We start from the raw sequence: 24357 nt of genomic DNA, 5'->3' as shown, positions 1-24357 counted from the left end.
CGCTGGGTGAGATCATTCGTGGTTTTGGAGTTGGGTATCATCAGTATGCTGATGATACCCAACTTTTTATTTCGACCCCAAACCACCCCAGTGATGCCCTCGATATCCCACCCCTCATTATGGGGGGTGAGTCTTTACCTCCTGTAGATAGGGCTCGCAACTTGGGAGTCCTCCTAGACTCACAACTCTCCTTAGAAGATCATATTGTAGCTGTGACTAGGGGGGCGTTCGCCCAGGTTCGCCTGGTGCGCCAGTTGCGGCCCTATCTAGACCGGGATGCCTTGCGCACGGTCACTCATGCGCTCGTGACCTCTCGTCTTGATTACTGCAACGCTCTCTACATGGGGCTACCCTTGAAGACCACTCGGAGGCTCCAACTGGTACAGAATGCAGCCGCGAGAGTTGTATTGGGAGTCTCCCGATACTCCCGTGTTACACCTTTGCTCCGCGAGCTGCATTGGTTACCAGTTGTCTTCCGGGTGAGGTTCAAGGTGTTGGTAATGACCTACAAAGCCCTCCATGGCATGGGTCCAGAATTCCTTGGGGAGCACCTGCAGCCGGCGTCAACTTCCCTCCGCCCAGTACGCTCCCACAGAGAGGGCCTCCTCAGGGTGCCGCCGGTCAAAGAATGCCGACTGGTGGCCCCCAGGGGGAGAGCGTTCTCTGTGGGTGCACCGGATTTATGGAACCATCTTCCGGTTGAGCTCCGGATGGCGCCCGATCTCCGCTCCTTCCGGCGCGACCTTAAAACCTATCTCTTTAAACAAGCTGGCCTGGCCTGATGGGACGGGGTGGGATTTTTATTAATGACTTCAATTTTAAATTTGTATTATCTTTGGGCATTGTTTAATTATGTTTTAATAATTTAATTTTAATTTTTGTATCTAATTTTTTATGTATTGCCCTGTTCACCGCCCTGAGTCTCTTGAGAGAAGGGCGGTATATAAATTAAATTAATAAATAAATAAATAAATAATAAAATCTTTATGAACTATTGCACTGTGCCACATTTGGTTTGCTTATTTGCCCAGTCATATAAATCCAGTCAATGTGCTTTGTAAACGGGTTAAGATATTATGGGAACCCAGTCATTTGTTTATTTGGCAAACCACCATTAAACAAATTATGGCTTGATATGCTATATAAACACAACTTCCGTGGGTGAATTGGCAAAAGATTTGGCTGCTGCCTGATATATTACTGCACAAAATGAAAACTTTTCTCTTTCAATCAAGAGAAGTTCGAGGCCCTCTATACTAGCTGGCTTCACCTAACATGTTAAATAAAAGCTAACAAACTATGTTCTATAATAGGTGGAATCTGAACAGACTCATATGAAAAAACAGAACGTTAGATCATATTCCATTAAAAAAATAATGCAGCTCTGAAATTGCACGCAAAGTATCTGCTGTAGAACATCCTTTTACCCAAGTATCAGGAAAAAAGACAGCTTTTCTTTAATTGATTATTTGACATTTTAATTGGCTATAGAAAAGCACAAAAATTTGCAAACTTTATGGCACTTTAGCAAACAGATTTGTTCAAATGTGGTTGAATGTCCAGCAATCCTTGATAGTACAAACATTTGAAGTTTAAAAATCAGACTCGGGAACAAATTTGAATGTCTGTTACCAGAAAAGTCTTCTCTTACTGAATTACGTAGTTCATGTGAGCTGTCCCCATGACCACAGCAGCAAGTAAGGCTGCAAACTTCAATGAAAAAACCCTTAGAGGAAGCAAACCATGCAGCTGGTCTTCAATTCTTCATCTGGCTTCTTGTAACAGAGGCTGCATAGAGGAAGCAAACCAGAAGTTGGGTTCAATAAAACATGATTTTCCTATAGTGAAAGGGAATATTATGGTAGTTTAAGTTATCTTTAAGATTAGTATTCACATGTCAATTTCTAAGAGCACATTTTACAGAAAAATAAGAGACTCAGCCTGTATAGCGTAGCTTAATAAAGTTGTGCCTAGGTATTGAGAAATGAGTGGCTTCAACCATGAGTGATTGTTAAGTGGTACTGTTGTTAAGTATTGCTAGGCTACAATTTTTGACAAGTTCAACCAGTATGTACAGTGGAAAATAATGGTAGGAATTGTTCTTTAATGATTATCTAGAGTCACAAATTCCTTATTTCAATGGTAAGGATAGCTGTTTACCATATATTACTTCACTTTTCAGTTTTCAAGATGACAGTCTGTTTAATTGGCCCACTCCATTTTAAACTGAAATTTCACCTGAAAGTTTTATACATTGCAAAAGTTTTGTTTCAGCAGTTTAATTATTTGAAATTCAGGTTTGGGGACTAAATATTCCAGGTTTGAGAATTAAATGTTTTAGACTCAATAATATCTAATTAGCCAGAATGGTGGCTAAAAGTGTCTGGCAGGAGAAAGAGATTAATAGATATAATTTTAGTATTTTATGTACTAGAAGCAAAATAAAATTATGCAGCTATTTGTCTTTAAAATCTTTAGACTGCCAGATCTAATTTTTATCCGAGCAGCATTTACACATTAGTGATCCATAGGATAAGAATTGATCAATTAAATATTTAATTCTCACTTGTCCAGGTTTATATCATGTCTATGGAATTCTCTCCAGAAGAGTTTACAGTCCCTGCCCAATTCTGTTTTGTATTTTTTTTTTTGGGGGGGGGGGGTGAAATAGAAAGTACAGACACAGGGGTAGGCAACCTTGGCTCTTTTATGACTCGTGGACTTCAACTCCCAGAATTCTTAAGCCAGCTATTCCACAGCCATGGCTGTCTCAGGAATTCTGGGAGTTGAAGTCCATGAGTCATAAAAGAGCCAAGGCTGCCTACCCCTGGTACAGAGTATTAACTTTAAAGCCCAATGTGGCTTAGAGGTTGAAGCAGATTGAGAAAACACCTGCTTCTATTTGATTTCCAACACCACCCCCGTTCAACTGAGATTGTCTGAGAAGATTTGCCTACCTTATTTGTCATATGGGTGACCTGGAGTCAAGCTTTCTCTATGTCTGCCCCAGTTCTTTGGAATGTAGTCACATCTGACTTTTGGTATAAGATCTCTCTCTCTCTCTCTCTCTCTCTCTCTCTCTCTCTCTCTCTCTCTCTCTCTCTCTCTCTCTCTGTGTGTGTGTGTGTGTGTGTTCTGTATATGTAGCATTCAAATACTTTCAACATGCATTAAAGCACCATCTTCATTTTCTATAATTCATTGTAGCATAATTCCTCACCTCTCGAATGTCTGAATTCACATCTGGACGTTTCCATCCTGGTATGGCAAGACCCAACAACACTAACAATCCAAATACCAAAATCAGCATTCCCAGAATGTTGGCAAACCAAGCATCTGCAGGAAGCCTGGAATATGGTATTGTTGAATTCTTTCTAAGAAGATAGTCAAACAAAGTGTTTGGTGAAAACCGGTTAAACTCACATATTTCTGCAAAAATCCAAAAAGAAGGGAATGCTTGGAATGCATTAATAAACTTTGTGTTCATCTCCTGTGGTCATCTGGGGCTTTATCTACGGTACCAGCTTTTTTTTTTTTTTGCTATTGCAGGCTTCCAAATATTTACTACTGATTTCATAATATAAGACCTAGGTATGCTTATGGTATTCATTTCCAACAGATCTCCACACGTCAGTTTCACATCTTTACTTGCTATGCTGGCAAAACTAAATACCGTATACAAAAGCTGGAAATATTTCCATACCAGCTTTCCAGATTCCAGGGTTGCCAAGAGGTGTTAAACCTCCCTTTCTGCAATTTCTAAATATGGACAGCACAAAATTGGAGGAAACTGATGTAGACATTTCAAGAAAAATACTTGCCACAGGAAACTCATTCTTAAGGGCATCCCTGTAGCACGATTCTGGGTGCCTGATAAATCTTTAGGAACATTCTCCTTCATATTTAGAAGTATTTTTTGTTACTGTCAAAATACATAACAATTTCAGTCCAGATCAATTTGAGTTTTGTTTCCTTTTTTTCTAGATTGAATTGATAAGCCAAATTATTAACTTTTTATAGATTGTTATCTCAGAATCAAAAGACAAAATACAAATACCCATTGCACTATATTCTGATCAACCCATAACAAAATTCCATTACTCACGATCTCATGAATAACTTTTCATTAATGCCTGAGATGCAGGATGCAATAGCCAAACCAAGGATGATAGAACCAAAGAAAACATGGACGGGTTTGTAGAGGGCTCGGAACCAGATGGGCATCCAAGGCAACAAAAAAGAAGCAAGTCCCATTAACCACTGGAAGGGAGAGCCATGAATTAGAAGTGTTACATTATAGTACCTGAATTGTACCTGAACCTATACAAATTATTTGTACGTGATTAGCAACGCCAGTGTGGTAACTTAGCCAGCAGAAGTTCTTTTTTCCTTCATTTCTTTAAAAATAATTTTAGATCTTCAAGCACATAGGGGCACATTTGTGAAAATATGATTACTGTATATGATTCCATCTCTCACAATGTAATATGTTTAGGTGGGCAACACACTGCATGTTTCTTTAGGCAATGTATGATTAATATGCATAATTCTTTGGTTTAATCTCAAAAGATTAAAAAAGCCACTTGCCCAGTAGGAAAAAAGTAATCTGTTTATAGGATTAATTTCTGGTGACAAGAAACTGAAGACACACAGGATATGTAAAAATACTCTCAAATCTTTCTTCAGAAAAAGCTTAGCAGTATTTGATTATATATTAAAAGATAAGCTATTCACATCTCCCCTTAACTGACTATCCCTCAGAGTCCTAGAAGCTATCTTATAGTAAACCAGAGCATTGATTTTTCTCACCCACTACTATCTACATTGGCTAGCAATGAGTCTCCAGAGTTTCAGGCAGGATTTCTTAATCCTTTCTGAAAATCAACTATTGGAGGCAGGTCATAGTAAAAATAAAATGTTGGGAATTATTGTAAATATTACTGATCTCGTTTGTTTCCAGCCTTTCATCTCTTCTCTGGGAAACTAGTGGGATATATCCTTCCTTACATAAATCAATCCGTTGCTATGCTCTTACCTACCTGGCATGAAAAAAGTAGCACAGCAGAGAGCCCAAGCCAGCTGTGTAGAGAGTACATGTTGGGGATTTTCTGCACATTGTGAAACCTGAAGACAGCCTCCAGTCCCAGAATGGCAAAGATAAATGCTATCAGAGCAAGTGTTGCATGCAGCACCTTCCACGGGAGCTTGGAACCCACTTGAGAAAAGGGCAAACGGTACACCAATGCTGCTACAGGGGGGAAAGGGGGAAACCATCAGAGCCAGATGAAGCACTTCTCCCTACTTACATACCAAAAGGAGAGGAAAAGGACAGAGAAATTGGATATATATTTTTTCGCTTACCTATACCATATAAGATCACCATGCCTGTCACCATGAGAACTGGGTGCCAATTAAACATCTTGCGAGAACCATCCCAGGCAAAACCGCCAAGCCAGCGCTGACTCCAGTATATTGTAAGCCCCAAACACCAGATAGCCAGATTTCCCACAAGGATTGAATATGGGAGAAATGGAACCGTAGGCATCTCAGTGCTACTTGGAAGCACACCTGAGAAAATAAAATAAAGGAATTGAACAAACAGTTCAGGTTATTGATAAGGTTAAATTCTAAATCTCCTCTGTTGGCTTTCTATTCTTCATGCCCAATATTGCCTTCACCCAGCTCCAAGTGGCACTGCTGTACGGAACATGCACTTCAGTTTTACTATTTTTATCATTATCACCCAAGGAGGAGGAGCTAGAGAGAAAGGGCTAGAGAAAATATATTAATGTGTTTCGTTCAGAAAACAAAGGCTCTACAATGTCTTTGGGCTGATTCAAGCTGATCATATTCTATCTTGTGGCAATATGTACAAAGCTCAATCGTTACAATCAGTTTAATTGATAAGATTATCATCCTTTTTAAAGCCAGAAACGCTATGTACTCATATCACTAAATATAGATTCTAGGGGAACTGATGAGTTTATTGTACAAAGGAATGTCTCAATTTTATCATTATGTAGGGTGGTTCAACTCAGTCCAATAAAAAAACCCTATTCTATCCATGCGTCCAAGGTTTTTCCAGGAGCCAATGTAAGCATGTACATAAGTGAGATCAGCACAGGGAGATAAGATTAATTTTATCATATCCAGCTTATCTAATGATGTTGCAGGCAAAAATAAAAGTGATTACAATCAAGCTACTTCAATAAAGAAAAGATATTAAATTTTAACAATTAAATAGGCAAGATTCAAAGATCAAGCTTCCCAAAAGAGAAGTTCCCTAAAGCCCTCTATAGATATTGCACCTGCAACCACTGCTTCTTGAGAAAGGCAACACTTATGAGTTCACTTCTGCTTTTCAAGCAGAAGTTGAAGCTGAATAAATAGCAAAAAAAGGTCTATTAATAGTTCATGGTGATGACAGAAACTTCACTCTTCACAATGCACAAGTACCTTAAGAGATGGAGAATGGAAATGGATGTGCTTGCTCTTTTTGAATATTTTCTTTAAACATAGTACTTTGTCCAAATTGCCAGGCAATTTTTCAACACTTTTTCTAAAAATGGAGAGTTATACTGAAATTTGCATTTATAATGTTTGCGATATCTATACACATATGCATACACCCAACCAAATATAACACTGAAAACCTTAATCAGAATAAAAGCTATTTATATGTGCCTTGTATGATGATAAATTTAGGTAGCAAATTCTAGTGCAGCCAAATTAATCTGGCTCAGCACCTACACACATTCTAATTTATATTTACAAGATAGACCAGGCTGTCTTGATAGAATTATAGATTAATTGAATTGGAAGGAACCACAATAATTCTGTAGCCCAGCCCTCTGCAATATGCAAAAACACAAACCAACTGTGAGAGGTGGCTGTCTATCTTTTTTTGGAAAAAAACCCCAACCCTCCAGAGTTGAGAATCTGAAACCATCATATGCAGATTGTTTCAGTGCCATATAGATTTACTGTCCAGAATGTTTTCCATTTTTTTAAAACAAAAATCTAAGTAGCTGCAACTCAATTCATTACTTTTGGTTCTAGTTTCTTGGCAATAGAAGACTTATCAAACCATATTCCAAATAAAATATTTTCATATACCTGTGGAGGGCATAGAGAATGGTCTTGAAAAAAAGAAAGCAGAGGGCTACCAAGGCAATGGTCAAATTAGAGGGGGTTGAGCCTGGACCAAGAAAATAATGTAGATAAACATCTCAGACAGGACCCTCCCTAGTTCACCCAAAGATAAAGTAAGGAAGAAGGGAAGTAAATTCAGACTTGCAAGATTCTGTTACTATAACTGTTACAATAAAAGTAGTCATCATGACCTATATGGCATCAGTTTCTCAGCCTGGTCTATCTTGTAAGGCTGACAATACCTGAACATTTTTATATATTTCTCCCATCTTCTCTTCTTTTGACAGACTTCCAACAGATGTTTGGGGAGTTGAAACCTCCCTTCCTGAAACCCTTTCATGGTTTGGGTTATTTGCTTCAATAAATCTTTATTTCAATTTGCATGGCCACCCATCTCAACAAAGCTAATACACATATAATGCATACAACCATGGTTAAAAAAACAACAAAAACCAGCAAACAAATAATCACAATCATTACACAGGCTTTGCCATATATTCAGAACCCCAAGCTCAGTGTCACAAACATGTCTTTAAGGCCTTATGGAAAACCAGCAGGGTCAGGGCTAATCTGATTTCATGGGCAAGATTTCTTCTGACTGGTTTGCAGCAAATATGTAAGCTATCCTTTGTTAGCTTTCCAGATACTGTCAATGCTCAGGGTATTACCCATCCAAATGACCTACGGGAATTTAATTTACAGCCAATTAAATTATTGACTATATAATGCTATACTATGTCCATTCTTGGACTGCCTGTTCCTCTAAAACAAGATATACTTATCAAGATCAGTGTTCCACTGATGGGATTCATTCCACTGTTTCTGTAATCCCTATTACACCATACTTGTCTTTCTGCCTCATGATCCAGATCATCTGCTTTTTACCCATGCTTTGCCATTAGCATGGAGCAGACCTGCACAATTTGCAGCCCATCAAGCTGCTTTGTGCCAGCGTTTGTGGGAAAACAGCCAATCCACTGCTGCCAAAGCTTCCACCAAGGTTTTTGTAATCACTTCCATCCCAAAAGGCACACGGCAAAGTGCCTTCAGGCGTGACAAACATGGCTAGTTGCATCACTGCCACTGTGCTGTCAGCTGTTCCTTTCTGGCCTGCAATTACTTTAAAGTTATTAATCTGCCACTTTGACTTCCAAGAGTTCTGCAGGACTAGTTTAGGGGCATTTCAGATAATGAGGTAGCTTCTTTGTGTTCAGTTTCATTTCCTTTATGTCTACTTTGCTTTTTAAAACTGGAAATTCCCAAATTATTTCCCTTTGAGTATTTAGTCCATTTACATGGCAATTCTTTACTCATTAGTGGTCTTACAATTTCCACTCACTCTAGTTTAAAAGCCTCCTAGCCAGGTTAGCTCTCCATCCTTCAAAAATGCACTTTCTCACTTTAAGGAGATGAATTCTATCTCTAAACAACAGTTCATTCACTTCAAACCTACATTGCTTGCATCAATGTTATTGTTAAATAGCGGGTTCTTTGGCGCAGGAATGAAGACGCGAAGCTGAGTACAAGGTAACTCATAGTTTATTTCGTGCAGAAACTGTACTGGGGAAAAGGCTGCAACTAGCCGCAATATATAGGCTAGCCCCTAGGCAGCAGCCAATAGGTTTGAATCAACCATTGCCACCTGGAGATAGCCAATTGTAGCACAGGAGACTTGTAGTCTGGGTTGCTGGAGAGCCGTTAGCTGCTCCAGCAACCCACGTGGTATTCTTTAAGAGTCGAGTACATAACACCCCTCCCCTCTTAGACCAGACCATAATAACACCAATTAGTCTCAACAATTGTCAAGACTCATTATCCAAACACATTAAAATAAAAGTGATAATAATAATAAAAGTAAAAAAAACAATGTAGGTTACAATGTTATTAAACAATGTCTCAATGAATAGGTTTCAAAAATGGCACTATTAGACAGTTACATCATAGCACTAGTTTCTGTAGTGTAGTGGCAACAGGAATTACAATATATAACTCTTTATTTTACAACGTAATCTGCAAGATATGAAGGAGGCTTGTACGCCCTAGAGCAGGGGTAGGCAACCTTGGCTCTTTTATGACTCGTGGACTTCAACTCCCAGAATTCCTGAGCCAGCACAGCTGGCTCAGGAATTCTGGGAGTTGAAGTCCACGAGTCATAAAAGAGCCAAGGTTGCCTACCCGTGCCCTAGAGGAACATCTTGGAGTTCCCATCACTTTGTGGTCTACCAGCTTACTCAGTGGGCTGGGTAGACTTGTGTCCCTTTGTGCTCCTGAGTCAAGGGGATTCAATGCACTCTGGCTGGCCTCACCAGGTTGGCCCACCCCAGAGTCAGACTGTTCGGCAGAGTAGGCACAGCGGTTGCTGAAGTTTGGTTGGCTTGCTCCTTCAGGGGACCCATGTTGCACTCCAGGGCTCCCCAGTTCTCCCTCTGGTTCTTCCTCAGTTTGAAGGACAAGTCCTGATAGTCCATGTGAGGACTGGCTTGGCCGCAGGTTTGAGGACCTTGGGAGGGACTTATGATGCAGTCTTCACTTAGTGGCCATTCTGGAAATCGTTTCCTGAGCTGATCAATGTGTCATCTGACAACTTGCCCTCTCTCCAACCCCACTTCATAAGATAGGGGTCCAGATGCCTTGGTAATTTGACCAGGAACCCACAGATTCCTATGACCATAGTTCCTGGCCCAAACCCAATCGCCCATGTTCAGCCCCCTCGGGGGTTTTGGTCGAGAAGCTTCTGCTGCCACTCTGTCTGGATGCAACCTGTCCAGTTTAGTAATCAAACGCCTCCCCCAACGTAGTTCTGCAGGACTTTTGCCTGTAACAGTGCAGGGCGTAGAATGCTGGCAGAGTAAAAAATCTGCCAATCTGTGATGCCAGTCACCTGTGACAATGCGCTTGAGTGCTTCCTTCATTGTCCTCACCATGCGTTCAGCTTGACCATTAGAAGATGGATGAAAAGGTGCAGACGTTGCATGTCTGATGAGATTAGCTCTAAGGAAAGACTGAAATTCAGCAGCAGTGAATAGGGCCCCATTGTCAGAAACTAAGACATCTGGCAATCCATGTGTGTTTTATCAGCACCTGGATGGTCCTAGCAGTAGTCATGTTAGGAACTGGAATTACTTCCAGCCATTTTGAGTGGCTATCCACTACTATAAGGAAGAGCTGTCCCTGAAAGGGCCCAGCATAGTCTATGTGAACCCTAGACCAGGGAGTGTGCATTTCCTCCCACCTGTGAACTGGAGCCTGTGGCATTTCAGGCCTAGATTGCTGGCATGTATAACAACCATGGACTTGACCCTCAATGGCCTTATGAAGGCCAGGCCACCAGAGGTAGCTTCTAGCTAAAGCTTTCATTCTGACAATGCCTGGATGGCCATCATGTAATGATTGTAAAACCCTGTCTCATAGGGAAGTGGGAATTATGACTCTGTTTCCCCATAAAATGCACCCTTTATGGGCAGATAACTCATGCCTCCTGACAAAATAGCTCTGAAATTCTGAGCCTAGACTTTTATCCAACCAGCCCATGTATACCCAAGACAACACTCTACTAAGTATTTTATCTGGGGCAGTTTCAGCAGCAATGTCCCCTGCATGGAGGGGAAACTCAGGTATGTCCTGTATGGACAATATTTTAGCAGCTGGAGCCAGATCTGGATCCATTAGTGGCAATGGTAGTCTGCTGAGGCCATCAGCATGGTCCATTTCCTTCCCTGATTTATGAATTAATTTAAAATTGTATGCAAATAGGAAAATAGACCATCTCAGCATTCTTGGAAATAGTATGTGGGGGGTTTGTTTGTCTGTTGTGAAAAGTCCCAACAGAGGTTTGTGATCAGTGTATACCGTGAAATCCCTGCCATATAAATAGTCATCTAATTTTTTTATTCCAGCAACAATGGCCAGGACCTCTTTGTTAATCTGAGCATAGTTGCGCTCATCAGAGGACAATGTCCTTGAGTAAAATGCTATAGGAACCTGTTTCCCATTTTTTTCTATGTGACTTAAAACTGCCCCCACCCCATAGGGACATACATCACATGCAAGACATGCAGGTTTAGACTCTTTGTAGTGAGTTACAGTGGACTTTTCTGACAATAGTGCTTTTAAGTCCCGGAAACTTTTTTCATGTAAGTTAGCCCATTTCCATGGAGCTTTGTTATCTAGAAGCCTGTGGAGGGGCTCTGCTATTGCTGCCTTATGAGGTAGAAATGTGTGATAGAAGTTTAGGAAGCCCAAGAATGCTTGTAGCTCTCCTTTTGGTTTGGGCCTAGGAGCCATTTAATGGCCTTCACTTTAGAATCAGCGGGATGAATACCATTAGCATCAATTCAGAAACCCAGGAACTCTTTTGGAAAAACCCCAATACTACACTTGTTCTTTTTTCATTTGAGGCCTGCTTCGCGAAGCCTCTGCAAGACAGCCCTGAGCCTACTGGCCAACACTTCTGGGGATTCCCCTGCAATAAGAACATCATCAAAATAAGGGCAGACGCCCTGAATACCCTTGAGTGTATGCTCCATGATTCCCTGCAAAATACCTGGTGCAACACTGACTCCAAACTGTAAGCGTTTAACTTTGAAAGCCCACCTGTGAGTCATGATCGTTTGAGCTGCGGCTGTGGCCTCATCAACCAGCAATTGCTGATAGGCCTGTGCTAAATCAAGTTTAGCAAAAAATAGTACCCCCTTGCAAGGAGGCTAAAATATGATTGACCACTGGGACCGGTTAAGCGTATTGCTTGAGGGCTTTATTTAGAGTGCATTTATAGTCAGCACAAATGCGAACTTCCCCGTTGGCTTTAAGTGGGTGACTATAGGAGTCTCCCACTCCCCACCATCAACAGGCTGTAACACGCCCTGTTCGACAATAGGTTTGAATCAACCATTGCCGCCTGGAGATAACCAATTGCAGCATAGGAGAGAGCCGTTAGCTGCTCCAGCAACCCACGTGGTATTCTTTAAGAGTCCAGTACATAACAGTTATTACCAAGAATTCTTTTTCCCCCCACTCTTCCTGGACTTATGCCTTCAAAAATAATTTTTGATGATACCATCACCTGAAACCCAAGACCCTGTACCCTTCACCCAAAACTATGAAGTCACTCTTGATATGCTGGAGATATTGCCTTGCAGCATAATTTGTACACCCCAGCCCAGGGATCTTTGATCAGTATTTCACATTTGGACACCCAGAAGACATTATACATGTCAAGATGAAAGATTTAGATGATAAATGGAAGCTTCAGTGCCTAACAGCTTCAATTACAGTCTTTCTTTTCTTCTCAATAACTTATGATAGATTGCTGTCACTTGGATCCAGTGACAGTTTCTGCTGTGCATGTCTGTAGGAATTTCTTTGAAGGTTAGAGGTTGAGATTGGGTGCCAAAGTTTAGAGAATGAAAAGAGCTTTGTAGTTGTTTGTACTGGTAGTTATTGACAACTGTTTTTATTTCCACTGTTTGTGTAAATTACATATTGCTCTCCTACTTGCAGCATTGACACTGTTAATCAATAAGTCCTCATTTAGGACCAATGTGGTATAGGCATAGTATTCTGGCCTGCTATATATAAACTTCACTTTCAGACGTTCTACAGAAAGATACTTTTCACAAATGAAAACCATTTTGGCTTCTGAGAAAAAGGAAAATATGGTGCATCTGTTGCAGGTGTCTACCAGAAATATAGTTTTGGCCATTGCCAAAATCCAATTCTTGTGAATGTAGTAACTTCTGCTCTCTTCCCAGAATCAACCAGGAATATGTAACTGTCCGTAAAACAAATGTTATTTTTAATTATCCACATAGGTATACAAACTCATAAAAGCACTATAGTTGGATGTAGAAAGAAAATCTGAAATAGACTGTACAGGTGTGAAGAAATCTAAGTGTTTTGTATCATAATCCGTCCATGTCAGGAGTAAATAGTTTAGCTATTGTGTTTTTGTGTTTTGTTTTTTGACCAATAGCAAAACAAATGACACTGAAGGATACAATTTCAAAGCTGGGCTTTATTAAAGAGCTACAAACTTTAGGTTGCTCCTGCTCTATATTGCTTGAGGGACTAACACCTGTGTTACTGAATAAACAATAAAGTGCATCGCCGTGTTACATTTTGAGAAAAATGCATAGCCATTTTTGAGATTAACTGGTCTAAAGAATATTAACCGTGTTGGCAAAAGACAGAATAATTACCCACACAAGAACATAGATTACCAATTGTATTAATGGTTTCTAATGATACAAAGCGCGCAACAGCAGATCCATGAACTAACAAGTGCGCGGCACTCTCCTGGGGAAAATAAAGGACCTTTGTCGATTCGCCAATCAAAACCACAGGAAGGCAGATACTGGCGAAAAAAGAAAAAGCAGAAGCAAAATCTTCTTGAGCAAAATATCAGCGGGAGAACATGCTATGCTCCTTTACAAGAATGAGCGTGTAGGTGACTTACAGTCACAGTTATTGCCGATATTAAAGAATATCATTATTCCCTTCTTCAGTCCAATTACAACGAAAATGCATACCACTCTCATACCTCGCTTCCGCCTAAGGCGCAGAGAGAGTCGGGAAAAGTAGTTCCAGTCCTCAACAGACCCTTCAATATGGACTTCGCCGCTCATTGCAGCCGAAGAACTTAAGCCCCCTCTGTTCGTTCTTACACTGGAAACCCCGCCCAATGAGGATATCCGACTTCTCTGGATGTCTGGGAAATGTAGTTTTCTTAGCCACACGTGCGGTTTGGAGCAAATAATCTTTTTCTGGGAGATTTAAAAATTATCCCGCCGTAAGCTTCGTGCCGATTCCTGTAATTTTTCAATTGCTTGCCATGCACCACGTTTATGCAGACAAGGCGATAAATCGATGGAAATGTTTCTCACACACTTATTGAAAGTTTACAATCGCTAGAATGAATTATTAGCTGCCTCATTCATTAAGCGTGTGCGTCCAGAAGCTGAGCTTCCACATTACAGAAGACATAACGTGGTGGTTTCTTTAGGCTTTGTTGATCCGATAGAGTGAGCTGCGCTTCGCAAATCTTTTAATAAAATTCATTAGTCGGAAAAGATGTTGAACCCAGCCACCATAATTTGTAAAATGGTGATTTGCAATAATACTTTATAAATGTGGAAGTAGTTTGTCACAGCCACCTTTAGAGTGCTGGAAGAGGCTTTAATGGTTTTTTTAAAAAAAAATAGTTTCCTTTTTTGTTGTTTTATTTAAACTACAATCCTGTAATTTTTTTCCAAGCATGTTTCACTGATTTCAATACCCTTTCCACCCAGTAGGCATGTATAAAACTGGTACATAAACCGAGCTAAAATCCAATGGGAACGCCAAATGACATTCCTGTTCCATAGAGCCCATCCTTTTGCTTAACGATGGAGAAAGAGCGGGGAGCTCATCCCACTCCGTAGCACCAGTAACACCTCCTCCTTAGGCCGCTTGAGGATCGAGGCGATGGTACGGTCAGGAATCGCCCAACCAGTCCTGAAGTTACTCCTCGGCCTCTAGGCATCCATGATCTCTGCGGCCCCGGCTGCACTTCCGGGCGTGCTGCCTCCGGCGCCTCCTCCGCGCCGCTGCGCTATCGCCATGGGGACCGATCGTGGCGGCGCAAAGTAACTGTCCTGCACCGTTTGCTCTTCGTCGGGGGCTGCCCCGGCGCAGCGGCTTCACTTCCTCCGGTTTCTCGTGTCTTACACAACGCGGGGCTGTATTCGATCCCCGAGAAGGGAGCGCGCTCGACTCTCCTATGAGAGGTCGCGTAGCCTCCGGTTGAAGGGGACTTGTGTAACAAGGGTAAGTCCTGCATTTAGTGAAGTCCTGTATCTTAGAAGTGGGCGTTTCCCCCTTTCACTCGTAAACGGAGGAGATGTCAGCAGCTTCTCCCCCCACCCCTCCAGCCCCCGTGGTCTCCTTTTCCCAGGTCTAGAAATGCGGGTTGACTTATAGGCCGTGTTTTCGATATCAAAAACAATGCAGTATTCTGTTCCGTACCAAGTATAAACATCATGTTGGCAATAAAAAAATCAGTAATGGAGAGCTAGTTTGCTGTAGCTATTAAGATCCTAGGCTAGAAACTGGGAAACCCTGAGTTTTAGTCCACGCTTAGTGGGGCTACTTTAGGTCAGTCCCTCTCAGCCCTAAAAGCAGGCAAGGGCGATCAACCTCTGAAAAACTTTGCCCCCAAACCGTGCAGGGATTAGTCCAGGCAGTCACCAGAAGTCAACAATGACTCGAAGGCGCGCTTGCACACACACACACACACACACACAGGGTTTTCTTTAATTTAGCAAGAAGTCATTTTTTTTGCCTTTCTTCAAGGAATAGTGCTTGATCATTTTCAGTATTAGGATTTGACCTAAACTGTATGCATCTAGCAGCAATTTTCTATTTTTCATTGTTACTTGTTTTTCCCTTTACTTTTCCATCCCAGCAAATCTATCTGGAGGAAGCTTGCCTTTTTCGTAACATGAGTATAAGCTGGTTCTGCTGCCTGGAATGCAGGTGCTGAGATCCCAGAATCTTAGGGAAGAAAGATGCTCCAGACTAGCAATTACAGCCTGGTGCTGTCTTTGCAATTTCTCCTCTTGTCCTATGATCTCTTTGTCAACTCCTTCTCAGAATTGCTTCGCACGGCTCCTGTCATCCAGCTTGTGCTTTTCATGTGAGTAGTAAAGACTTGCATATGCTTCTTAGTACGTTTTCTTTTCTTTACTTGGTTTTGTCATAATAACAGGAACAAAGTGAAAGCAGTGCATGAGGGTTCTGTAGTTTTTCAAACTGTTTTCAAGACCAAAATGGTCCATGAAGGGAACTTTAGATATTTTTATAAGATTCTCTATGAGATATTCATAGAGAAATGTTTCAGTCTGTACCAGACTTTTTAATTAATCATATTTATATGGCCACCCATCTCACAAATGTGACTCTAGATGGTATACAATTTTTTTAAAAAAAAAGTCATAAAAGCAGGTTGTTTGCTCCCATCTGCATAGGACTGCAGTTTTAGGCTAAGAAACAAAACACTTTGGTGTAGTGGCTAAAGGCATCAGGCTGGAAACTAAGTGACTGAGTTCTAGTCCCACCTTAAGCATGCAATCAAGTAGCTATTTGGAGCTGCTGACTTTCTGTTATCCCAAGGAAGAAGGCAAGCCAACTTTAAAAATATTGCACCGAAAACTGCAACAACTTGTCCAGTTGTTCATTTGCCAGAAACCAAGACTAACTCAGAGCCCCTCCCACAAACCACTTATCAAAGAATAATGTCTTCTGGGTATATTGGAATGTACTTTGGGAAAAAACATTAATAGAATTGTATTTTTAGTTTCTGCTCTTCCTGGGTTACTTTCATTCAGGAAAACATAGAGAAAGCCAGACAATGATTGATGTGAAGTAATAAAATAAAATAAAATAAAATAAAAAATATTTTTAAAAGCTAACATTGAATTGTATATATTACTGGTAACCTGTGCTGGTTTGAACAATGTACTAAAACATTGCTATGTATATGATGTATTATTCAGATCATCGGGCTTAGCAGAGAAAAATGGAGCTGATGGCAAGCAGGGAGCTCAGTGTGACTCTTATTTCCACGGCAGCCTTTTAAACAAGAGCTTTGGGAATCTCCTTTTCTTGTTATTAATGAAACAGTAATATCCCAGTGGAAAGATAGGCAAAAGAGATTTCAGCATCCCTGCTGCTGTGTCCTCTGCTTGTAAAAAGCAAGCCCATTTTTGTAGGATGTATCTATGCGAATCTCTGCTTCATTAAAAAAAGTGTTTTTCCCTACAGCATTCAAGATATTACCATCCTCTTCAATGCCATCATCATATTCCTGATGTTCTTCAACACCTTTGTTTTTCAAGCCGGCCTGGTTAATCTTCTGTTTCACAAATTTAAAGGAACTATTATCCTGTCAGCAGCATACCTTGCTTTGAGTATATCTTTTCACATATGGGTCATGGTAAGAAACAACTATGTTTGGCTCTTAAAGAGATTTACTTATCTTGAATATTGAAATTAGATAATATTTATACTGAAATCCATTGTGCTTAAGTAGTTGTTTTTCCTCCATCATCGAATTCAATACACATCTGTTTAATATGCATCTGTTCAATACACACTGACGGATTGTTGTGTTTTCATTGCATTAAACCTATAATAATAATTTTCTTGGAAGAATGCTGGCAAGAATGAGGGTGGGTAGAAGAATATGATTTTCCATGTGAGCCTGTTAAAGGTAATATATGTTTTCCATTTGTGACTAACTTAGAAAATTTAAAAGTAAGAAAAACAGAATTGGATACTATAAAAAGCAGTGCAACGGATAAAAATATGTAATACCTGAAATCTTTTGCAATATACTGCTGGTAGATTTCCACGTCTATCTCTACCACAGTAGTATGATCTCCCTCAAACAAGCAAAGAACTTAGTTCATCCCAGTTACTTCTGTACATAAGCCATGCATGCATAATTTGTAGAACAGAAACTAATTGTAAGTTGGATTTGAGAATTTTTAAGTCTAAAAAATTAATTATATGATTTGATTACTGTTAAGTTATCCTTTCCTTTGTGGATCATCAGGGACCATGTGTGCACTAGTCATGTTATTGTTTTTGTTGTACAGCAAGCGTTAGGTTAGCATCCTCTCTCCAGTTGATTGGTGATATAAGCTCTGATGTGGCATGTGTGACTAAGATGTAAGTTAAGATGCAAGTAGTTAAGTTTAGAGAATCCAAGAATTTTCCTTGTATTTTTTAAAAGTGTAGTCTTAAATTAGAAGAGATTTTACTGGCTTTTTTACACCATATACTAATCCAGGTGGCTAGGTTTTCAAAATACACTGAACTTTAAACTAACCACTCTATGCTTGCATGACACCATGTGCATTTTAGAGAAAAATAGACAAATTCTACCATTTTATTACTATTGATCATGTTGACATGTTTAGCTTGATCCAAGAGGACTTTCAACTGATTTTCCATAGTAAATTCTTATCTAATATGGTTTTTTTTTTTGACAGTTCAGTCCTTCAATTTTGTCTCACATAGGTTCATACACATGAATTGGTCAGGTGTTTTCTAATAATTTCAAATAAATAGAATTTTTATTCTTGATAGGTATAATTTAAAATGGGGAATGTCTCTCACTTGCCATAGGTACTTATGTTGAATATGTGCTATCTATGTCTAAGGTAATTGAATGAGAGGCCTAGCAATGGTTGCATATTTTGTCCATATAAATGCCCTATTACAGATTGTCAATGTTGCCAATATTATGTTTAGTAAATTGGAACACCAAATACTTTTATTGATAAACTGCATCCTCTTAGGAATTTGCCTCTTGCAGTCATTATAAATGTTGATTTTTCTAGGCAGTATTGTTGGACATAAAACTTATACAACAAATACAATATTCTAATTAAAAAATTAAAGGTCCTGCACTCCTAAAGATAGTCTATCTTTATTTGGGATATTAGAGAGGAAGAATCTATGATGCTACTTTTGTTTTGTGGCTTTCTAATGACCCTTATTAAGATGTAACAATCTTAATAACAATGTAACAATTTCATTTACCATTACAGAAACCAGTGGACTTATTTGGTGTAGCGGATAATGTGCTGACCTAAAAAGCAAGAGATTGCACGTTTCTAGGCCTGCCTTAGGCATGAAAGCCAGCTCGCTTTGGGCCAGTCGTTCTCTCAGCCTAATCCACCTCACAGGGTTGTCGTTATGGGGGACTTCTGGGGGAGGTATGGTGAACTTAAGACATCTTTGCAAAAGTGGAGCTGAGATCTGTGGCTGTCAAGCAACCAGTGAATAGATCAATCCCTTTGAATCTCCATATAAGGCAGGGGTGTCAAACTCAATTTCATTGAGGGCCGCATCAGCATTGCGGTTGCCCTCAGGGGGCCGGGTGGGTGTGGCCTGGGTGGGCGTGGCCTACTGGGTGGGCGTGGCTAGAGTGCGTATGGCCTACTGGGTGGGCATGGCCAGCTCTACATTGTTCGCATCAAGGGTGCCTATGGGGGCCTGGGCAGGAGTGGGACAGATCTGAGGGTCTCTGGCAGGAGGAGGGTCTCTGGGCCAGGGCCAAGGCAGTGGGGGCCGTTCCCTCACTGTTTCCAGGATGGCTTCGCGGGCCACATGAAACCACTTCGCGGGCCGGATCTGGCCCCCGGGCCTTGTGTTTGACATGTCTGATATAAGGAGTGCATGGAAGATCTCCACATATGCTCCAAACAACTGTTCCTCATGAAGAGATCACAGGATAGTGGTTTTCCATGAACATTGAAAGAAGAAGGGATCCAGCCACCTAGCTTACAACTGCAATTCAACCTTTTAAAGGACACTAAAATCACAAATCTCACTTTCTAATCTCTTTCGGAAATTACCTATTAATTATCTTAAAGCTATTAAAGACCTTTGGAATAACGAGTGTGAAAAGACATTGGGTGAATATATAAATACTTAACAGCAATTGTACTTTTTCTGTAACTATTATTGAAATTGTTAAAGGGTACAGCCAATCGCATCAGGACATTATTTTATATTATAAACAATCAACACTGATTGTAAGAAGAGAATATGTAGATGGCCTCCAAATATGTCTAGTTTTTAATTAATTACTGAACATCTTATCAGGTATCAGAGCCCAAGTCTGTGTCTTGGTATCTCCTATTTTCAGACTTTCGTCCTGCATCTTTTGTTTAATTGATTTGTATGCTTCTTCCTATATTTGAAACTGCAGTTTGATAAAGCTGTCAGCTTGGAGAATGGTCTAGGTTCAGTTGCTTAGACTGTTTGGGCCAAAACCTTTCTTAGTCAGGATTTTAAGAGGATTTTCTGGAACATTGTTGGTAGCTAGAAGTCTGACGTGCTCTATAAATCTGATGATCCGATTAACCTTTCTATGTTCTCCAGCACTGACACTCTTCCCATGCGGTGTCTGACAGCTTAATCAGTAAAACAGATTTGAAGAAGGAAGGTGTGGTTTTAGTTATCTTGTTTTACTTTGATTATAACCAAAGTGGAAACATGAATTCTAGGGCTTCTCAGAGGAATGAGCAATACAGGTACACAATTTTCCAATTGATTCAGGTATTTATGAATTAAAGAGAAAATTCTGTAATATACCTTACTTTTTGGCTTAGCATTTTATATATGGATATATCCTAATTGAAAAAGTGAAGGCTTTCTATTGTACTTTACAGAAGTTCTAGAAAAAAAGTTGAGATGTTACAGAGCAAGAAAATGATTTGTGTATTTGTTGCAAATATTCCTAGTCTTTTCTCTAGGAGCTCAGAGCCTTTTCTGTTTTATCAGAAATGTTCTATTTGTAGATTAGACGGAGATTTCTCCAAAGTCATGGATGGATGGGATTTAAACTGTAGTCACTATACCACAGCAATATTTACACCAATCATTGGGCTGTTCATTCTTGCTTCCTGCAGAGCCTCTCCAGTTCTTTTTAAAAATCTTGAATGTTGTTTGTGGCCTCTTAAATTGGTTTATATTCAGAGCTATTGTAACTTCCATGTTGAAATAATATGGCTTCAAATAGCCTTAGAAGAATTCATTTTCCTTTTCTCAGTGGATCAGTTTCTACACACCTCTTTTGGCATCCCATTTTCTTGTTTTTTTTAATGGCTTTTTTAGGATTAAGGATTAACTTGGCCATAAACTGTACAGGTATCTACATTCCTGGTCTTCCAGAGGGACAGGGGAAACTACTCTGCCAGGTATTACTATCTCCAAGCAATCCCATTTCTTGAGATAAAGGTAAAGGTAAAGGTTCCCCCGCACATGCGTGCTAGTTGTTTCCAACTCTAGGGGCCGGTGCTCATCTCCGTTTCAAAGCTGAAGAGCCAGCGCTTGTCCGAGGACATCTCCGTGGTCATGTGGCCGGCATGACTAGATACCAAAGGTGCATGGAACGCTGTTACCTTCCCACCGTAGTGGTCCCTATTTTTCTATGTGCATTTTTACGTGCTTTCGAACTGCTAGGTTGGCAGAAGCTGGGATGAGTAACAGGCGCTCACTCTGTTACGCGGCACTCGGGATTTGACCCGCCAAACTGTCGACCTTCTGATCAACAAGCAGAAATCTGTGGAATCTATTGTTGCAAAGTGCACTTGACAAAATCAGTGGAACATTAGTGCATCAATATCAAAGTTAGATGTTTCAATCCATATTGTCAGTTGGATATGTGCATTAATTTGAGAGAAGGGATCTTATCCTCAAAAATAGATTGCAGTGAGAAAGAATTATAGACGTGTAAAAACCTAAGACAGAGGGTGGCAATCTAAGACTTGAAGCCTATCTGTCAGCCCAAATTAAATAGTCCATCATAATAAATTAAGGGGAAAAAATCTTTATCCCATTCTCATTCACTCATGTATTACAATCTAAAAAATTAATTCCTCTTTTATGAAACTTGAATGCTTGGAGTGGGCTATAGTTGGGCAAACTAATATTAAGTTTTAGCTATAGATTTTCCAAGATTCTTTTAAAAAATATTAGAACCATCTGCCAGTTAGTTAACTAATGTCCAGCTGGGAAGGTGGGTATTGGGAATCAATATTAAAAGGTAAATGAAATTGCTGAGTAAAATCAAATTAAATTCTAGTTGCATGTTTAGATATAGATGCTACTTTTACTGGGACTTACTATAGGTATGTTTGTTTTGGAAACTCTTCATTCTGTCTTTGGCCCAACTGTAGAAATTTGAACAATTAGCATGAGAATTGTTTGAACACAAAGCAATACATTGGGGATTAGGTACGCATTAAACTATACTGCATATTTGCATTTGTAGAATGTTTAATTATTTGATGGTAAACTCTACTGACATCTCAAGAGAAAAACTTGATCCTACTTTCCAGTTATAGAAATATTGGATATAAGATATTTTATTTGCTTTTTATGCTTTTCTCTTTTAAATAGAACCACCGCTGGGTAAATTCAAACATCTTTGTATGGACTAATGGGATGCAGACTCTGTTTATTTTCCAGAGATTAGGTAAGAATTAAGTTATATCCATTTCCCTTTGTGTCATGACTTCTGAACTTTTTAATGAAGATGGCGTAGTCAAGCATTTTTCCTATGTAAATAGATGGGACAGCATATGAGAAATTGGAATTGTGTCTGATGTCAGACATTAGATATGTATAGTCACCAGCCAATGATTCTGAGTTTTCAGGCAAGCCTTTCCAAGCCCTCTATGAAGTTGCTGGAGTTTGCATGCAAACCATATGCCCTTTCACAGATTTGCTAGTAAATACTTGTAGAGCGGTTTTGGAATATTCCCCCAAAACTAGAAATCCCCTCCGGAACAATGGTGACATTTCCTTGACTGGAGGAAATTGGAGAGCCAGTTTGGCACAGTAGTTAAAAACACTGAAGTAAAATACTGGGAGACTGTGAGTCGTAGTCCTGATTTAGGTATAAAGCCATCTGGGCAAGTCTGAACCAGTCATTCTCCCTCAGCCCTAGGAAGAACATAGTGGCAAATCACTTCTGAAAAATGATTCCCAGAAAATTACATGGACTTTTCCATAGAGTCATCAGGAATCAAGAATGACTTGAAGAAACACCAAAAAGGTAATGGGGGAATTGAGAACTTCAATAACACAATTCTTTTTTTTTATTGCAGTGGCTGTGCTATATTACTATTTCTACAAGAGAACAGCTGTTCATCTGGGGGATCCACGCTTATATCAAGACTCTGTATGGTTACGGAAAGAGTTTGCTCATGTCCGCAGTTGAGACTACTTCTGAATTATATGGAGCTGCTGGAATGTTAAAGAGACCTCAATCAGTATCCTGGGACAAGTTTTGTTCTCATTTTTTTTATAGTCTGGATATTAACTTTATATGATGACTTAATCCACAACACTATTTTTCTCTGGAGTCTCTATCACTACGTAACTATCAGGCTTCCACTTATCCTATCAGGTCTGCATACTGCACTTTCAGGAGTTGGTTGCAATTTTTTTGAGGAATATATGAAGTGCCAAATTGGTTTGGCTGAGAACTTTGAGGTAGCAGTACCGCAGTTTGTTTTTGTAAATATTCCCAGTCTGCTTGCTGCCTCTGATAAAAAGGTTCCCTTGTCTTTATTATGAGCAATGTGATTAGTTCCAAATCCTTACAGTAGGCAAAGGTATTCTCATTGACTTTTTTCTTTTGTACTTATTTTATAAGTTACGAGAAAATAAACCTGCCATTTTGCAATAACTAGTGTGATTCGGGTTTTTTTTTTGTAGGATCTAATAGTAACAGAGCGCTCATGCAAAGTTAAGCTTCAAAGTAATATTCTTTGTGTATATATTTATTTTATTGTCCTTGAATCAAACTAATATTGCATTATAATCAAAATCAGAGAAAGAAGCATATTTAACTTGGTTAGCTGAATATGCAAAGGCATGATTTATTTAGTCTTGGTTACTTGCATATAATATACTAAGCCAAAACTAAAGTGTATGTTATCTGAATACTGGTTCAACGTTTTTGAGTTGGACATAATTCAGATTGCGATAGCAAATCTTCTTACATATTAAAACAAAAAGTCCAAGAAGCTTTATATTTTAGAATTAGAGTATTGAGCCCACAATTGGGCTCAATTGTGGTTGTAAGTTGTCTTCTATCTGTACTACTCTCTTTCTCCTCAGTCTTCTTCAGGTCAAATATTCCTAATACCTTCAATTTTTCTTCCTAAAACTTTATTTTTAATTGCCTGAGGTTCCTTCTGTCCTCCTCTCTCATCCGTCCCTCTGATGCATTGGAGTAGAACAATGAAGGTTGCAGCTTTTGATACCCCACCACTATGGTGCAAATACAACACACAATCCAGGAGTGCCCATCTTTGTAAAATATAAGCAGAAAGACCCACCCATCCACAGCAGGCTTTGACAGGTGGCTGAATCTACTGTCCTAGCCCTCTTTTCCTTTCTGCCCTTAGGATTTTTCCTACTACCAGCAATTGCTTTATTGCCTTACAATAAACTGAAAGCAGCTATGCAGAGCACACTTATACTGCTATCCTTTGTGTAGCCTCATAGACTGGAGGGTAGTAACATTAAACTGCTCTAGGGATGGATGTCCCATGTGCTGCACAAACCCATGGTAGCTCCAACTGCAGACAGAAATGGGTGGAAGCAGCAGCTCATCAAAGCCCTTCGCTGCAACTTCCGTAC

At 39.8% G+C, this 24357-nt stretch overlaps 2 protein-coding genes across 2 annotated transcripts; one reads left to right on the top strand and one right to left on the bottom strand.

Moving 5' to 3' along the window:
* Nucleotides 1–1467: 1467 nt before the first annotated feature.
* On the bottom strand, nt 1468–13800 carry CYB561A3 (cytochrome b561 family member A3). The gene is made up of 6 exons (XM_081312834.1): nt 13691–13800; nt 5362–5568; nt 5040–5248; nt 4106–4260; nt 3221–3374; nt 1468–1788 (listed from the first exon to the last, which is right to left on the bottom strand). Exons 1-6 carry the CDS (start codon nt 13773–13775, stop codon nt 1765–1767), a joined length of 834 nt encoding a protein of 277 aa, XP_081168960.1. The 5' UTR covers nt 13776–13800; the 3' UTR covers nt 1468–1764.
* An 859-nt stretch (nt 13801–14659) lies between these two features.
* TMEM138 (transmembrane protein 138) lies at nt 14660–23392 on the top strand. The gene is made up of 5 exons (XM_081314477.1): nt 14660–14955; nt 15593–15823; nt 16951–17122; nt 22105–22180; nt 22815–23392. The coding sequence occupies exons 2-5, from the start codon at nt 15696–15698 to the stop codon at nt 22925–22927; spliced, it is 489 nt and encodes a 162-aa protein (XP_081170603.1). The 5' UTR covers nt 14660–14955; nt 15593–15695; the 3' UTR covers nt 22928–23392.
* The last annotated feature ends 965 nt before the right edge of the window (nt 23393–24357 follow it).

The sequence above is a fragment of the Vipera berus genome (assembly GCF_964194415.1).
Source record: "Vipera berus genome assembly, chromosome: 1".
Classification (NCBI taxonomy): Eukaryota; Metazoa; Chordata; class Lepidosauria; order Squamata; family Viperidae; genus Vipera; species Vipera berus.
This window is presented reverse-complemented; position numbering and strand designations above follow the sequence as displayed.

Bases quoted from the DNA above. Each gene is read 5' to 3' on its own strand.
- TMEM138 (XM_081314477.1), top strand. From the start codon at position 15,696: ATGCTCCAGACTAGCAATTACAGCCTGGTGCTGTCTTTGCAATTTCTC. The intron at 15,824-16,950 runs GTGAGTAGTAAA...TTTTCCCTACAG, and splicing joins ATCCAGCTTGTGCTTTTCAT to CATTCAAGATATTACCATCC. The intron at 17,123-22,104 runs GTAAGAAACAAC...TCTTTTAAATAG, and splicing joins CTTTTCACATATGGGTCATG to AACCACCGCTGGGTAAATTC.
- CYB561A3 (XM_081312834.1), bottom strand. From the start codon at position 13,775: ATGAGCGGCGAAGTCCATATTGAAGGGTCTGTTGAGGACTGGAACTAC. The intron at 5,249-5,361 runs GTAAGCGAAAAA...TCCCCCCTGTAG, and splicing joins GGTGATCTTATATGGTATAG to CAGCATTGGTGTACCGTTTG. The intron at 1,789-3,220 runs GTGAGGAATTAT...TCCTCTATGCAG, and splicing joins TGAATTCAGACATTCGAGAG to CCTCTGTTACAAGAAGCCAG.